Source organism: Narcine bancroftii, chromosome 2 (assembly GCF_036971445.1).
Source record: "Narcine bancroftii isolate sNarBan1 chromosome 2, sNarBan1.hap1, whole genome shotgun sequence".
NCBI lineage: Eukaryota > Metazoa > Chordata > Chondrichthyes > Torpediniformes > Narcinidae > Narcine > Narcine bancroftii.
Genome location: NC_091470.1, coordinates 47997435 through 48011466, shown reverse-complemented (window position 1 = coordinate 48011466; position 14032 = coordinate 47997435). Strand labels below are relative to the sequence as shown.

General features: G+C 43.5%; 1 protein-coding gene across 8 annotated transcripts in view; it reads left to right on the top strand.

Annotated features, from left to right (window-relative positions):
• l2hgdh (L-2-hydroxyglutarate dehydrogenase) overlaps positions 1-14032 on the top strand; it is a 64038-nt gene that overhangs the window by 29479 nt on the left and 20527 nt on the right. For all 8 annotated transcript variants that reach the window (XM_069916600.1, XM_069916599.1, XM_069916602.1 and 5 more), the window contains 3 exons: positions 5884-5918; positions 9770-9937; positions 11425-11582. In XM_069916600.1, the coding sequence (XP_069772701.1) occupies positions 5884-5918; positions 9770-9937; positions 11425-11582 (361 nt within the window). The remainder of the gene's footprint in view (positions 1-5883; positions 5919-9769; positions 9938-11424; positions 11583-14032) is intronic.

The following is a 14032-nucleotide window of genomic DNA, read 5'->3' as shown; positions in this document are numbered from 1 at the left end:
GATGTGCTGGAGGAAAGGTTTCCCATGGACACCCAGGAAATGAATGGTTGGTAATAGTCCTCTACACCATCATCACATCGATGGAGACAGATGCTGGACCCTTGGCTTCATCTTCCTAAAATCAACCAAAATCTCCTTGGTCTGTTGACATTGAGAGGAAGATTGTGACCACAGCCAACCAGATTCTCGATCTCTGTCTTATAATGTGACTTGACATTTCCCATCATTCAGCCAATAACGGCAAACATTGTCAGCGAATTTACAAATTGTATCAGAGCCAAACTTGGCTATGCAGTCATGAGTGTGCAGGGAAACAAGGAACACAGCCTTGAAATGCCCATGTTGATGGTCAGCAAGGAGAAGGTGATATTGCCGATCTGCATTGATTGGGATCTGCCAATAAGGAAGTCAAAAATCCAGTTGCACAGGGTTTGGAGTCCCAGATCCTTTCGTTTGATCATGTTTTGCCTGTATGATGCTGTTGAAGATGGAGCTGTAGTTAATGAACAGTAGGTTTTCTTGTGGTCCAGGTAATCTAACGCAGAGTGGAGGGAATGCGAAATGACAAATTGAAGTGAGTCTAAGTCCTACCTTAGATAAGGGTTACTTTGCTACATTGCCAACCTCTCAAATCCCTTTATCACAGTGGATGTAAATATCACCATCTGATAGTCATTGAGGTAGGTCACCTTGCTGTTCATAGGCATGAGTATGCAAGATGTCCTTTTGAAGCAGGTGGGGACCTCAGACTGTTGCAGCGAGAGATTGAAAATGTCAGCAAAATTTCAAGTCAGTTGTTTTGCACAGGTTTTAAGGATTATGGCTAGGTACACCATCTGGACTGGACATTTTCTGAGAATTATTTCATGTCAGTCTCAGAAATGGGGAGCACAGAGTCACCTTGTGCTTGCTATGGGGATTTGCTGGGGGTTCTTTGGAAAGAACATACTATAAGCTTGGAAATAAAATAGGAAAATGTCAATGAATCAAGTATCCTCTTCAGTCTTTAAAATAATTATGTTGCAGTTAAATAGCATAATAATGATTTAAATTCTTCATCTATTTGAAGAACAGGATAACTAGAGTGAGGTTAGGACCACTCAGGAAAAACTTGCCTGGAGAAGGCAGGGAGGTCTTCAATGAATACTTTGCTTTAGTGCTCATCAGGGAGAGGAACCTTGAAGAAGGTCTTCCCCTGTGGCCGCAGGAGACGCAACACGTGATCTTCCCCTGTAGACGCAGGAGGTGCAACACTAGTGCCTACACCTCCTCCCTCACCGTGGTCTGGGACCCCAAACAGGCCTTTCAAGTGAAGCAACACTTCACTTGTGTATCCACAGGACTGACTTGCTGCATCCGCTGCTCTCTTTGTGGCGTTCTCTACATTGGAGAGACGGGTTGCAGATTGGGAGATTGCTTCGCTTGAGCACCCTCTCTCTGTCTGCAACCACAAAGACTTCCCAGTAGCCAACCATTTCAATTCTGATTCACACTGCCAAACTCATATGTCTGTCCATGGTCTTTTGCACCACCTTGCCCTGACCATCCGCAGATTGGAGGAACAACATATCTTCCATCTGGGCACTCTCCATCCAAATGGCATGTACATTGATTCCTCCGCTGTTAAACTTGCTCACCTTTTCTTTCCCCTCCCCCCCTTTCCAGTTCTCCCTTCCCTACCTCCTTATCCACCCAGCCATCCCTCCTCACCCTCATTGCTGCTGTACCCTCCCTCCCCTCACCCACCTCTCATCTCCTGCCTTTGCCACCCCGCTTCCTTTTTGTTCAGATGCCTGCCGGCATTCTGTCATACCTTGATGAAGGGCTCAAACCTGAAACGTTAGTTCTGTATTTCTACCCAAGCTATATAAAGGACACTGTTTGACTTGCTGAGCTTCTCCAGCGTTTTATGATTTTTACTTCAACCATGGCGTCCACAGATTTTCTTGATTTACTTCTTACCCTTGATGAATGTATGGTCTGCGAAGAACAAACTAACATGCTGGAGCATGTCATAGAAACGTAGAAAAAAAGGTGCAGGAGTAGGCCATTTGGCTCTTCGAGGTTAAGAAAGAGCTTCTGGGGTCAGATGAGATATTCCCCAGGTTACTACAGAAAGCAAATAAAGAGTTAAAGATAATCTTCGCACCCTCACTGATCATAGGAGTAGGACCAGAGGATTGAAGGATGGAAAAAGTGGTTCCATTGCTGAAGAAAGGTAATAAGGATAATTCTGGGAATTATAAAACACTGAGTCTTGCTTTACAAGCATTTGGAAAAGTATGGTCTTATTAAGGATAGTCAACATGGCTTCATGAGAGGCAGCTCATGCTTCATAGGCTTAAATGAGTGTTTCGAAGAGGCTACAAAACTGATGAAGGTAGAGTATTGGATGTAGTGCATATGGATTTCAATAAGGCATTTGACAAGGTTGCCTGTGGTAGGCTCATCCAGAAAGTCGTGAGGCATGCGATCCATGGAAACATGGCAGCATGGATTTGGAATTGGCTTTCCCACAAGAGGAAGAGGGTGGTTGTAGATCGAACATATTCTGGCTGGAGGTTGGTGAACAGTGGTGTTCCACAGGGATCTGTTCTGGGACCCCCTGCTCTTTGTGGGTTTTTTTTTATATAAATGACCTGGATGAGTAAGTGGAAGGATGGTTTAGTAAATGTTCAGGTGACACAGGTTGGAGATGTTGTGGATACCATAGAAGGTTATCATAAGTTACATTGGGCTATAGACAAGATGTGGAGTTGAGCATAGAAGTGGCAGATGGAATTTAATCGGGGAAAAGTGCGAGATAATACCGTTTGGAAGATCAAACTTGAAAGCAGAATACAAGGTTAATGGCAGGATTCTTAGCAGAGTAGAGGAACAGAGAGATCTTGGAGTTCAAGTTCATAGATCCCTCAAAGTTGCTTGGAAGTTGATAGGGTGGTTCAGAAGGTGTATGTTGTGCTGGCCTTTATTAGTCGGGATTGAGTTAAAGAGCCGGAAGTGAGGTTACGTTGGAGATCTATAAACTGGTAACACAAATATGAAGTATTGTGTTCAGTTTGCCTCATTTAGGAAGGTGTATGTTGTGCTGGCCTTTATTAGTCGGGATTGAGTTAAAGAGCCGGAAGTGAGGTTACGTTGGAGATCTATAAACTGGTAACACAAATATGAAGTATTGTGTTCAGTTTGCCTCATTTAGGAAGGATGTAGAAGCTTTAGATAAGATGCAGAGGAGATACTGCCAGGGTGAGAGATTGTGTCTTGTGAGGAAAGGTTGAATGAGCTAGAGCTTTTCTCTTTAGAGTGACAGAGGATGAGAAGTAACTTAATAAAGGTGTATAAGATTATGAGAGACATATTTAGAGTGGATAGCCAGCAACCTTTTCCCAAGGCAGAAATGACCAATTCCAGAGGACATCCATTTAAAATGAATGGAGGAAAGTTTAAGGGAGATATCAGAGGTAGGTTTTAACACGGAATGGTGGGTGCCTGGAACACACTGCCACAGTTGGTAATAGAAGCTGATACAATAGGGTCATTTAAAAGACTCTTCAATAGGCATATAGCTGCGAGGGAGGGAAGGGTTAGATCAGGGGTGTCAAACTCAAATTCACGGAGGGCCAAAATTAAAAACTTGGACTAAGTCGAGGGCCGAACTAAATATTTATTGAAAATTTTCAACAACATCTGCATGTTTTCTCTTCTTTCAACATATGTAATGTTAAACTTTTTCTTATTAAAATAAATGTTTAATAATAGTTTTGGATAAACTTTTTCCAGAAGCATTAACAAATGAGAAATAAAATATTCAATAAATAATATTTCTCTATAGAGGATTTGTCAAATGTTGCTAGTGTGCTGTCGAATAGTAAAATCTGAGGGCTATTGAGAATGTGGGAGAATAACATGATTCCTGAAACAATCAAATGGGTGACTGATTGTGGGCATGAACTCTAGCAGGGTTATTTGCCATGCCCTTTTTCCATTGGTACAGATATCCTTTGATTTATACACTTTTCAAGTTTTATGCCTAATGAGCTTGTATCCAGGTGCAGGACCATTTTTAACCAGGAATATATTGATCACTGTGACATGAAACTATTGGAAGATCGTTTTATCCTGAGATTAAAGTTCATAATACTTACTCAGGCCTGTGTGCGGGAGGGCGGGGTTTGCGGGCGATCGGGTTGGACAACGACAGTGCGGGGGCATCGGCTCTCACTGCAGGGCGGCATCTCGGCGGATCAGCGGCCCCGTCACCGTGAGTCGCGGGTCGGCCTGTGGCAGGGAGGGGGAGTGGGCAACGGTCCTGGCGAGGTCAGGCCCCCCCTGAGTTTCTGCCGAACCCCCCTTGACCTGTTGAGTTTCTCCCGGACCTCCTTTGACCTGCTGAGTTTCTCCCGGACCTCCCTTGACCTGCTGAGTTTCTCCCAGACCCCCCTTGACCTGCTGAGTTTCTCCCGGACCCCTTCCCCTTGACCTTCTGAGTTTCTCCCGGACCCCTCCCCCTTGACCTGCTGAGTTTCTCTCGGACCCCCCTTTGACCTGCTGAGTTTCTCCCGGATCCCCCTTTGACCTGCTGAGTTTCTCCCGGATCCCCCTTTGACTGCTGAGTTTCTCCCGGACCCCCCTTGACCTGCTGAGTTTCTCCCGGACCCCCCTTGACCTGCTGAGTTTCTCCCGGACCCCCCTTGACCTGCTGAGTTTCTCCCGGACCCCCTTTTCTTTCCGTGCCGGTGTCCCAGGACCTTTCCAGGGCAGTCTCCGTGCTCAGGACTGCGCTGGGATCCCGGTCAGCGGTGGAGGAGCAGGTGAGCGCGGCTAATCCCGATCCAGCCCACGCCACTCCCGAGATTGGCGGGGGGTTCCACCCTACCTGCCCGACCAGCCTTGCTCTCCACATGTACTCCGGGCACCCGCCGCTGGTCTGATGGGAAGGCGCAGGGCGGCTGGCGGCCGGCGCCCCCATCGCCCGGCGGGGAGCCCCAATCTTCCCTCCGGCGTCCCGACTCCATCTGCAGCTCCAAGAAACGCTGTGCTACTGGGGTTTTGGGCGCTGGGAAGCGGCCTTGGCTTCCCCTGACACCGGCCAGGCCGCGCTGTGGTGGGGGGGTGGGTGGGGGGACACGACAGCGTGTTTATAAAACCACCCACCACTACTTTTCAAGGACCAGGATTTTTCTCTCTCTCTCTCACCCTGGGACACAGCAGTTACTGTGCATGCGCTATACTGGCGCGGCGGCCACCGGGCCACCTCTAATACATTTTTGATATGATTTTGCGGGCCAAATATAATTATATCGCGGGCCAAATTTGGCCCGCGGGCCAGAGTTCGACATGTGTGGGTTAGATTGATTATGTAGTACGTGTACAGAGGTCAGCACAACATCATGGGCTGAAGGACCTGTACTGTGCTGCATTGTTCTATGTTCTTGCTTACACTTATTTACAATCCTAATCCTGAGTTACAGCAAACTAAATGCATAAAGCTATGCACAAACTTTTACTATCCAAATGATGCATTTGCAGTCCAAATGATTTCTACTGTGGAAATTATGTGAAGTCAGACTATTGCAGAGAAATAGGTTCAAGTCTTTGTTCGGGTACTGTAGAGCAAAATGGGTGTATGTTAGTATTGTGCCATTTCTGATCCTGAATTACAAGTATCCAACAAGGAAAATGAATTTAAGAAACTGTATTCTTCAGAAGCAATATTTTGCACTTAATATTTATTAATTATAAAATATAATTTTAGCTCATTTAACTTAATTAACGGTTAAACTTGCATTGCTATTTGCACTTGCTAGACTCATTATTTGAGCATAATTGTTATCATTTTGGGAACCATACATGTGAAGTTCAATGTTATTAATTTTTTTTTAGGTTTAAAGTATCCAATAACAATCAAGAGTCAGAAGGTAAAGATTTTTAAACTTCTGATATTGTGCAGGGTATAGAATGAATACTTGCAATATTTTTCCTAGTTTAAGTTGTATTTTTAAAAGCTTGTTTTTCATTGGTCACTTTAAAATGAATGTGCATCAAAGAAAGCTAGATTGGGCTCCGTTTTGGACTTTTGAGTTCTGCTAAAATGCAGCTTATGATTAAATAACACCTCTTTCTTCTAGTATGACGTACCTTTGAAGAAGGTTTCAGGCCTGAAACATTGATTATATATATTTATATCCTATGGACACTACAAGACCCGAGTTCCTCCAGCATTTCTGTGTGTTTTGCTATGTTTTTTAGTCCTAATCACACAGTGAGGAACAAGTCATTTGGTTCAACTTGTTCATGCTAACCAGGTTGGCATTTGGGATAGTTCCATTTCCCTGAATTTGGTCCATATCCTTCTAAGCCCTTTCTAACCATATCCTTCTAAATCTAAGCCTTTCCTAACTATAAATGTATCCCAAATGCCTTTTGAATGTTGTAATTGCACCCATTTTATAGCTTTCTTTGGCAGGATATTCCTGAAACAGGCTGCCCTCTCCCCTCTCATCTTGCACCTAAAATTTCTAGTTATAGAATAATCCACTCAGGGGTAGAAAGACGATGAGCATACACTTTTTCCAGGTCCCTCATGATTTTATAAACCTCTATTAGGTCACCCCCTCAGCCTCCTATGCTCTGGCGAATAAAGTCCCAGCCTATCTAACTTCTCCCTATAACTTGAGCCCTCTAATCATGGTAACATCTGGTGAAAAATTGTAAGATAATTGCAGTTAGTTGAAAATAGAAGATAAATATGGAATCTGCTGAAAATGTAGTGCAAGTTTACATATCACCATACAAAGCAAAGAACCAAGTCAGGTAAGTGAAAATGTTCATACGGGTGTGGTTGGTGATGAAGCAAAGCAGAAATTAAGCATCTTTGTATCTATTAATTCTTGATGTTCTTAGTTTTAGAATGCTCCATGATGTTACTGGAAACATTTGTGTCAATATCATTAATATATGGGCAAATGTGAACTTAATCATAAATATTTGGGCAAATGTCTGTTACCAGATATTATGATATGTGGTACACAGAGAGCTTTATTCAAGCAAAGTGTTGCAAGTTTTTGCACAGTCAAGGTAGAATTAAGAAAATGGGCTTTGAGGAATCATTGGATGACAGAGGGAGCGGTAAACCAGGTAGATAAATTTTGTAAAATAATTTCAGAAAGTGGAATCATATTTGTGAATAAAATTCCCATAGACAGTGACTGGTGACCTGGTGAAATATGGGAAGAGAAGCGCTTAGCAAATTCTGAAGAATTACAATTTTCAGTTAAAGGCTTCTCAGGATTTGCAAATTGAGTGTGATTCAATGCCAGGCGAGAATTTTGATGGGAGGATATAAACATTGCATTGGAAGATGCAGTCATTGAAAGTCATTAAAGGGGAGATGGATGAAAGCAATTGTGCATGGGGACAAAGGAATGCTGGGTGAATCTGGTTTGGCACAGGTTAGAACCATAAACTGCCACAGAGGACATCAATGGACTGGGGAGGGCAAAGGTATAATTGAAAGTTTCAGCAATAATGAGGATAGGAATAACATCATAGTGATGTTATAGATGTGAAAATAAATAATCTTAGTAAGGGAATGGATGTGGGATTGGAAACTCCATATAATGTTGTTCCAAATGTTGGACATGAAACACTGAGATAAATTGGTCATGCATTTGTATTGCATTAGCTTCAGTTTGATCATTTGTTTATGTTCACTGTGTCGGTTCACTCAAGAGGAACAATATATTTTGGGAAACACTATGAAACTGAATGGCTGAATTACTTCAGGACTGCTTATAAGAGCAATGGACAGACAAATACACACATCATATTTACAGGATGTGTATATCTGTCTTTCTGCCTGTTTGGTTTCTTAGATAAGCTAACACAAAGCTGGAGAGACTCAGTAGGTCAACCAGTGTCCTTTATGTAGCAAACATAAAAATACATAACTGACATTTCAGGCTTGAGCCCTTCATCGAGGTATGGGAAAATGTCGGTAGGCATCCGAACAAAAGAATAGGGGGGTAGGGGTGGTTGCAAGGCAGGAGATGATGGGTGGAGAAGGAAGGGAGGGGACAGCAGAAATCAAGGGGAGGAGGGATGGCCGGGGAAGGGAAAGAGGAGAACTGGAAAGGGGGAGGGGTAAGAGGTGAGCAAGTTAGCAGAAACCAGAAAAGTCGATGTTAATGCCATCTGGCTGGAGAGTATCCAGTCAGAAAATAAGTTGTTCCTCCAATTTATAGGTGGTCTTGGTGGGACAGTGGATAAAGCCATGGACAGACATGTGAGTGTGGGAGTATGACATAGACTGAAATGGCTGGTACTGCCAGGTCTCCGTTACTATTGTGGTTGGAGCGAAGTTGCTCAGCAAAATAATCTCCCAATTTGTGCCCAGTCTCTCCAATGTAGAGAAGGCCACAAAGGGATGACCGGATGAAGTAAATCAGTCCTGCAGATATACAAGTGAAGTGTGCTTCACTTGAAAGGCCTGTTTGAGGCACCGGACTGAGGTGAGGGTGGAGGTGTGGATGCATGTGGTACCTCCTGCAGCACAGGGAAAGGTGTGGGGGGGAAGGTGCGATAGGTGGGGAGGGATGAGTGCATGAGGGAGCCATGGAGGCAGCAATCCCTACGGAAGACAGAGGGGGGAGGATGGGGAAGATGTGTCTGGTGGTGGGATCCTGTTGTAAGTGCCTGAAATTCCAGAGAATAATGTGTTGGATGTGGAGGATGATGGGGTGGTAGGTGAGGTTGAGGGGGGTTCTATGTTTGTTATGACTGAGAGCAGATGGGGCCAGGACAGATGAGTGGGAAATAGGGATGATGCAGGTGAGGGCTGAGTTGATGGTGGTGGAGGAGACGCCATGTTTGTGGAAGAAGACAAACATTTTGGAAGATCTAGACTGGAAGACCTCATCTAAGGAGCAGATGCAGCAGAGATGGAGAAATTGAGAGAATGGGATAGAATCCTTGCAGGGACAGAGTGTGAGGAAGTGTAGACCAGGTAGTTGTGGGAGTTTGTGGGTTTGTAATATATGTCTGTATATTCAGCTTTGAAAATGTGTGTTTTGAGCTAAAATCATAATTTTTCTTCCCCACATATGACCACACTTTTTATGGACTTTGTTCTACTCAAATAGGCAATTTTAATTTGAGATCTGAATGACTGAGAGTCAATATTAGTAATTAAATTAAGTAAGCCAATCGCAATTCTACTTTTTGCAGATTTTGACAGATTGCACACATTTAACACTGGATAATCAAGGAGAGGAATGAGCTGAGCGCAGGTTAGGTTCAAAGCTGTGATATTCGTACTCTGCCTCACATGCTTCTAAACATCTCAGTTAAATGAACAGCAGAACTAATGGCTGCAATGCCATTGACAGCACAGTAATATAACTTTTGTCTCCACTGCCCATGGTTCCAGAGGCCGGGGTTTAACCTAACCTCAGGTGCAATCATGGCCTCTAAATGGTTATTGTAAGTTAATCCAAAGGGTAGGTAACAATCTATAGAATCAAAGAGGAGTTAATGAACTCCTCTTTGAGAGAGAGAGAGAGAGAGAGAGAGAGAGAGAGAAATTAAAGAGAAGAACAATGCAAATGATGTTATAACTTTGCTGGGAGCTGGTATGAATCCAATCAGTTATGTTTCATAATAAATAAGAACACATTATTTCTGTTACAATTCAGTTAACTCAAAAATAATATGGGGAAGATGAGCACACCACATTATTGGTTTGATATATTTCTCATGTTTTTTTAAACAGAAAACTGCAGTGCAGTGCAAATATGTTGTGACATGTGGCGGTCTCTATTCAGACAGGCTGTCACAGAAATCTGGTTGTAGTTATGAACCGCGTGTAGTGCCTTTTCGAGGAGATTACCTGGTACTGAAACCAGAAAAGCACTATTTAGTAAAAGGGAACATCTATCCTGTAAGTATTTGCAATAGACTCAAATTGTTTAAATTCCGTTGAACTATAAAAGATTGGTTATTTTTACAATCTCTTGCTTTCTAATAGAATAACAAACATAGAAATTGGGTTCAAATGGTTGAAATACATTTGAGGTGAAGTGGGGAGGAGGTTTGTAAAATTTTATTTTATTAAGACAAATATGTGTTCCCTTCTAAAATTGCCAAAGTTTCTGTCTTGGCTTAATTGCAGTTTCTCACTCAAATTCAAGCTTATTTATCATCCGATTGCACATGTGAAAACCGACAAAACAGCATTCTCTGGTCCACAGTGCAAAAAGATGCAAACGCTCAACCAGATGTAACACACATACTCGGCTCCATTTCTGAGTTTTTTACCTTCAAAATATACTCTGTCCAGTTTAGTACAATATTTATTGTTATTTTTGTAGTGCTTCTCTTCAAGCCATATTATGGACAATTCCTATTACTGCATACCTTATGAAATGTATAGATTGAATTTATATACAACTCTAATTATCCAAAATGGTCCGGACTGGGCTTATGTCGGATAAACGTTTTTTTCTGGATAACTGGTCCCTTCTTAAAAACAGCCCAATAGCAACAGCAAATCATTTGTAACTGTTTAAACAACAAAGAGAAGGCTTTTTAAGCATTAAAATAATGTTTAATTCTCACCCAAAAAAATGCTGGCCATCGCTATTCACCGACACTTCCCCGCTGCTGCTAGGAGCCCAATGTCCCCGCTGCTACCGTTTCTCCTTGATGACACCAGGACAAGGGATTCTTCTGAGTGCTTGTGGCTGGGAGACAGCAGCACACAGTTTGAGAGGGAGAGTTGGAGAGAAAAGTCAATAGGGGAAGGTAAAGGAGAAATGGAAAGAGAGAGGGTGGGAGTTACCGGAAACGAGGACAATCATGGTTCAAATTTCATGTCAGGTGAAAAAAAAAATTTCAACCTGAGGTCTGTTGGCTCTGAAAAAATTTGGATAAGTGAGGATTTCTGATATCCTCATTTGTCTGAATTTTATTTTAATTTCAGATAAATGAGGATTTTGGAGATCTGAGTTTGGATAATTGGTGTTGCACTGTATTTAAATTGTAAATACTCATGTTCTTAAAATTGTTAATGTAAATATCTGCTGTTGAAATGTTTAATTCACTGGTGCAGTTAAATCTGGCATCTGAGTTAATTTTGCGTTTTTCATATTGATTGTTGTTGACATAAATGATGAAAGATTTTATTTTCAAATAAAAGCTTATAGAGAAAAGAAACTATTGTAACAAGGAAGGGGGGATGTGCTATCATTCTTTGTAATAAAGAAGTCCGTAAGCTGCTAAACTTCACAACATTTAATAACTGCTTTTTGTCAGAAATTGGTCCTTTTAATTTGTGAGTATTAAACTAAATAATCAAAATGGAAAGTCTTACATGGATTTCCTTGTGTATATCTACTAGAATTATCTAAATTGTCTCTTATTTTCTAGGTTCCAAACCCAAAATTTCCTTTTCTCGGTGTGCACTTTACACCCAGAATGAATGGGAGTATCTGGCTGGGACCCAATGCTGTTTTGGCTTTTAAGCGTGAAGGTTACAATATTTGTGATTTTGACATGCATGATTTTGCAGATGCAGTAAGTTATAGGTACGCACACCATCGCAGGCATATATACCTGCATTATATTGAATGGAGGATTAAAAATATGAAATGTATAATATCAAAACATTTTTATCAACTAAAGCGGACAATATTTATTTGTTTAGACATACAACATGGTAACAGGCCCTTTCGGCCCATGACCCTGCTCCACTCAAATACCCAAATTAAACTCAACCCCTCTATGTTTTGGAGGGTGGGAGAAAACCCACGAAGACAGGAGAAGAATGTACAAACTCCTTACAGACGGAGATGGATTCAAACTTGGGTCGCTGGCGCTATAATAGCATTGCGCTGGAAATCTCTTGCTCATACTGCTTATTGTATCAGCTCAGTAGTGATAAAGTGTAAATATGGAAAAAAGAACAAGGTGTAGCATTAATTTTCATTAATTGACATAAGCACTTTTTAAATAATTGTTATCTTTTTGCATGGATTTTTGCAAATAATTTCATCCATCTATATACATACTATCTTCTCTTTGGCTTGGCTTCGCGGACGAAGATTTATGGAGGGGGTAAAAGTGCACGTCAGCTGCAGTCTCGTTTGTGGCTGACAAGTCCGATGCGGGACAGGCAGACACGGTTGCAGCGGCTGCAGGGGAAAATTGGTTGGTTGGGGTTGGGTGTTGGGTTTTTCCTCCTTTGCCTTTTGTCAGTGAGGTGGGCTCTGCGGTCTTCTTCAAAGGAGGTTGCTGCCCGCCAAAATGTGAGGCGCCAAGATGCACGGTTTGAGGCGATATCAGCCCACTGGCGGTGGTCAATGTGGCAGGCACCAAGAGATTTCTTTAGGCAGTCCTTGTACCTCTTCTTTGGTGCACCTCTGTCACGGTGGCCAGTGGAGAGCTCGCCATATAACACGATCTTGGGAAGGCGATGGTCCTCCATTCTGGAGACGTGACCCACCCAGCGCAGCTGGATCTTCAGCAGCGTGGACTCGATGCTGTCGACCTCTGCCATCTCGAGTACTTCGACGTTAGGGATGAAAGCGCTCCAATGGATGTTGAGGATGGAGCGGAGACAACGCTGGTGGAAGCGTTCCAGGAGCCGTAGGTGATGCCGGTAGAGGACCCATGATTCGGAGCCGAACAGGAGTGTGGGTATGACAATGGCTCTGTATACGCTTATCTTTGTGAGGTTTTTCAGTTGGTTGTTTTTCCAGACTCTTTTGTGTAGTCTTCCAAAGGCGCTATTTGCCTTGGCGAGTCTGTTGTCTATCTCATTGTCGATCCTTGCATCTGATGAAATGGTGCAGCCGAGATAGGTAAACTGGTTGACCGTTTTGAGTTTTGTGTGCCCGATGGAGATGTGGGGGGGCTGGTAGTCATGGTGGGGAGCTGGCTGATGGAGGACCTCAGTTTTCTTCAGGCTGACTTCCAGGCCAAACATTTTGGCAGTTTCCGCAAAGCAGGACGTCAAGCGCTGAAGAGCTGGCTCTGAATGGGCAACTAAAGCGGCATCGTCTGCAAAGAGTAGTTCACAGACAAGTTTCTCTTGTGTCTTGGTGTGAGCGTGCAGGCGCCTCAGATTGAAGAGACTGCCATCCGTGCGGTACCGGATGTAAACAGCGTCTTCATTGTTGAGGTCTTTCATGGCTTGGTTCAGCATCATGCTGAAGAAGATTGAAAAGAGGGTTGGTGCGAGAACACAGCCTTGCTTCACGCCATTGTTAATGGAGAAGGGTTCAGAGAGCTCATTGCTGTATCTGACCCGAAGAAACAAGCCTTCCGTCGCGCATGCAGCCATCTTCAGCGCAAACTCCGGGAAATCCAAAATGAGTGGTGGACTAGCCTCGCCAAACGAACCCAGCTCAGCGCGGACATTGGCGACTTCAGGGGTTTCTACGAGGCTCTAAAGGCTGTGTACGGCCCCTCACCCCAAGTCCAAAGCCCGCTGCGCAGCTCAGACGGCAAAGTCCTCCTCAGCGACAAGACTCCATCCTCAACCGATGGTCAGAACACTTCCAATCTCTTTTCAGTGCCAACCGCTCAGTCCAAGATTCCGCCCTGCTCCAGCTCCCTCAACAGCCCCTAAGGCTAGAGCTGGATGAGGTCCTCACCCTGGATGAGACATATAAGGCAATCGAACAACTGAAAAGTGGCAAAGCAGCAGGTATGGATGGAATCCCCCCAGAGTTCTGGAAGGCTGGCGGCAAAACTCTGCATGCCAAACTGCATGAGTTTTTCAAGCTTTGTTGGGACCAAGGAAAACTGCCTCAGGATCTTCGTGATGCCACCATCATCACCCTGTACAAAAACAAAGGCGAGAAATCAGACTGCTCAAACTACAGGGGAATCACGCTGCTCTCCATTGCAGGCAAAATCTTTGCTAGGATTCTACTAAATAGAATAATACCTAGTGTCGCCGAGAATATTCTCCCAGAATCACAGTGTGGCTTTCGCGCAAACAGAGGAACTACTGACATGGTCTTTGCCCTCA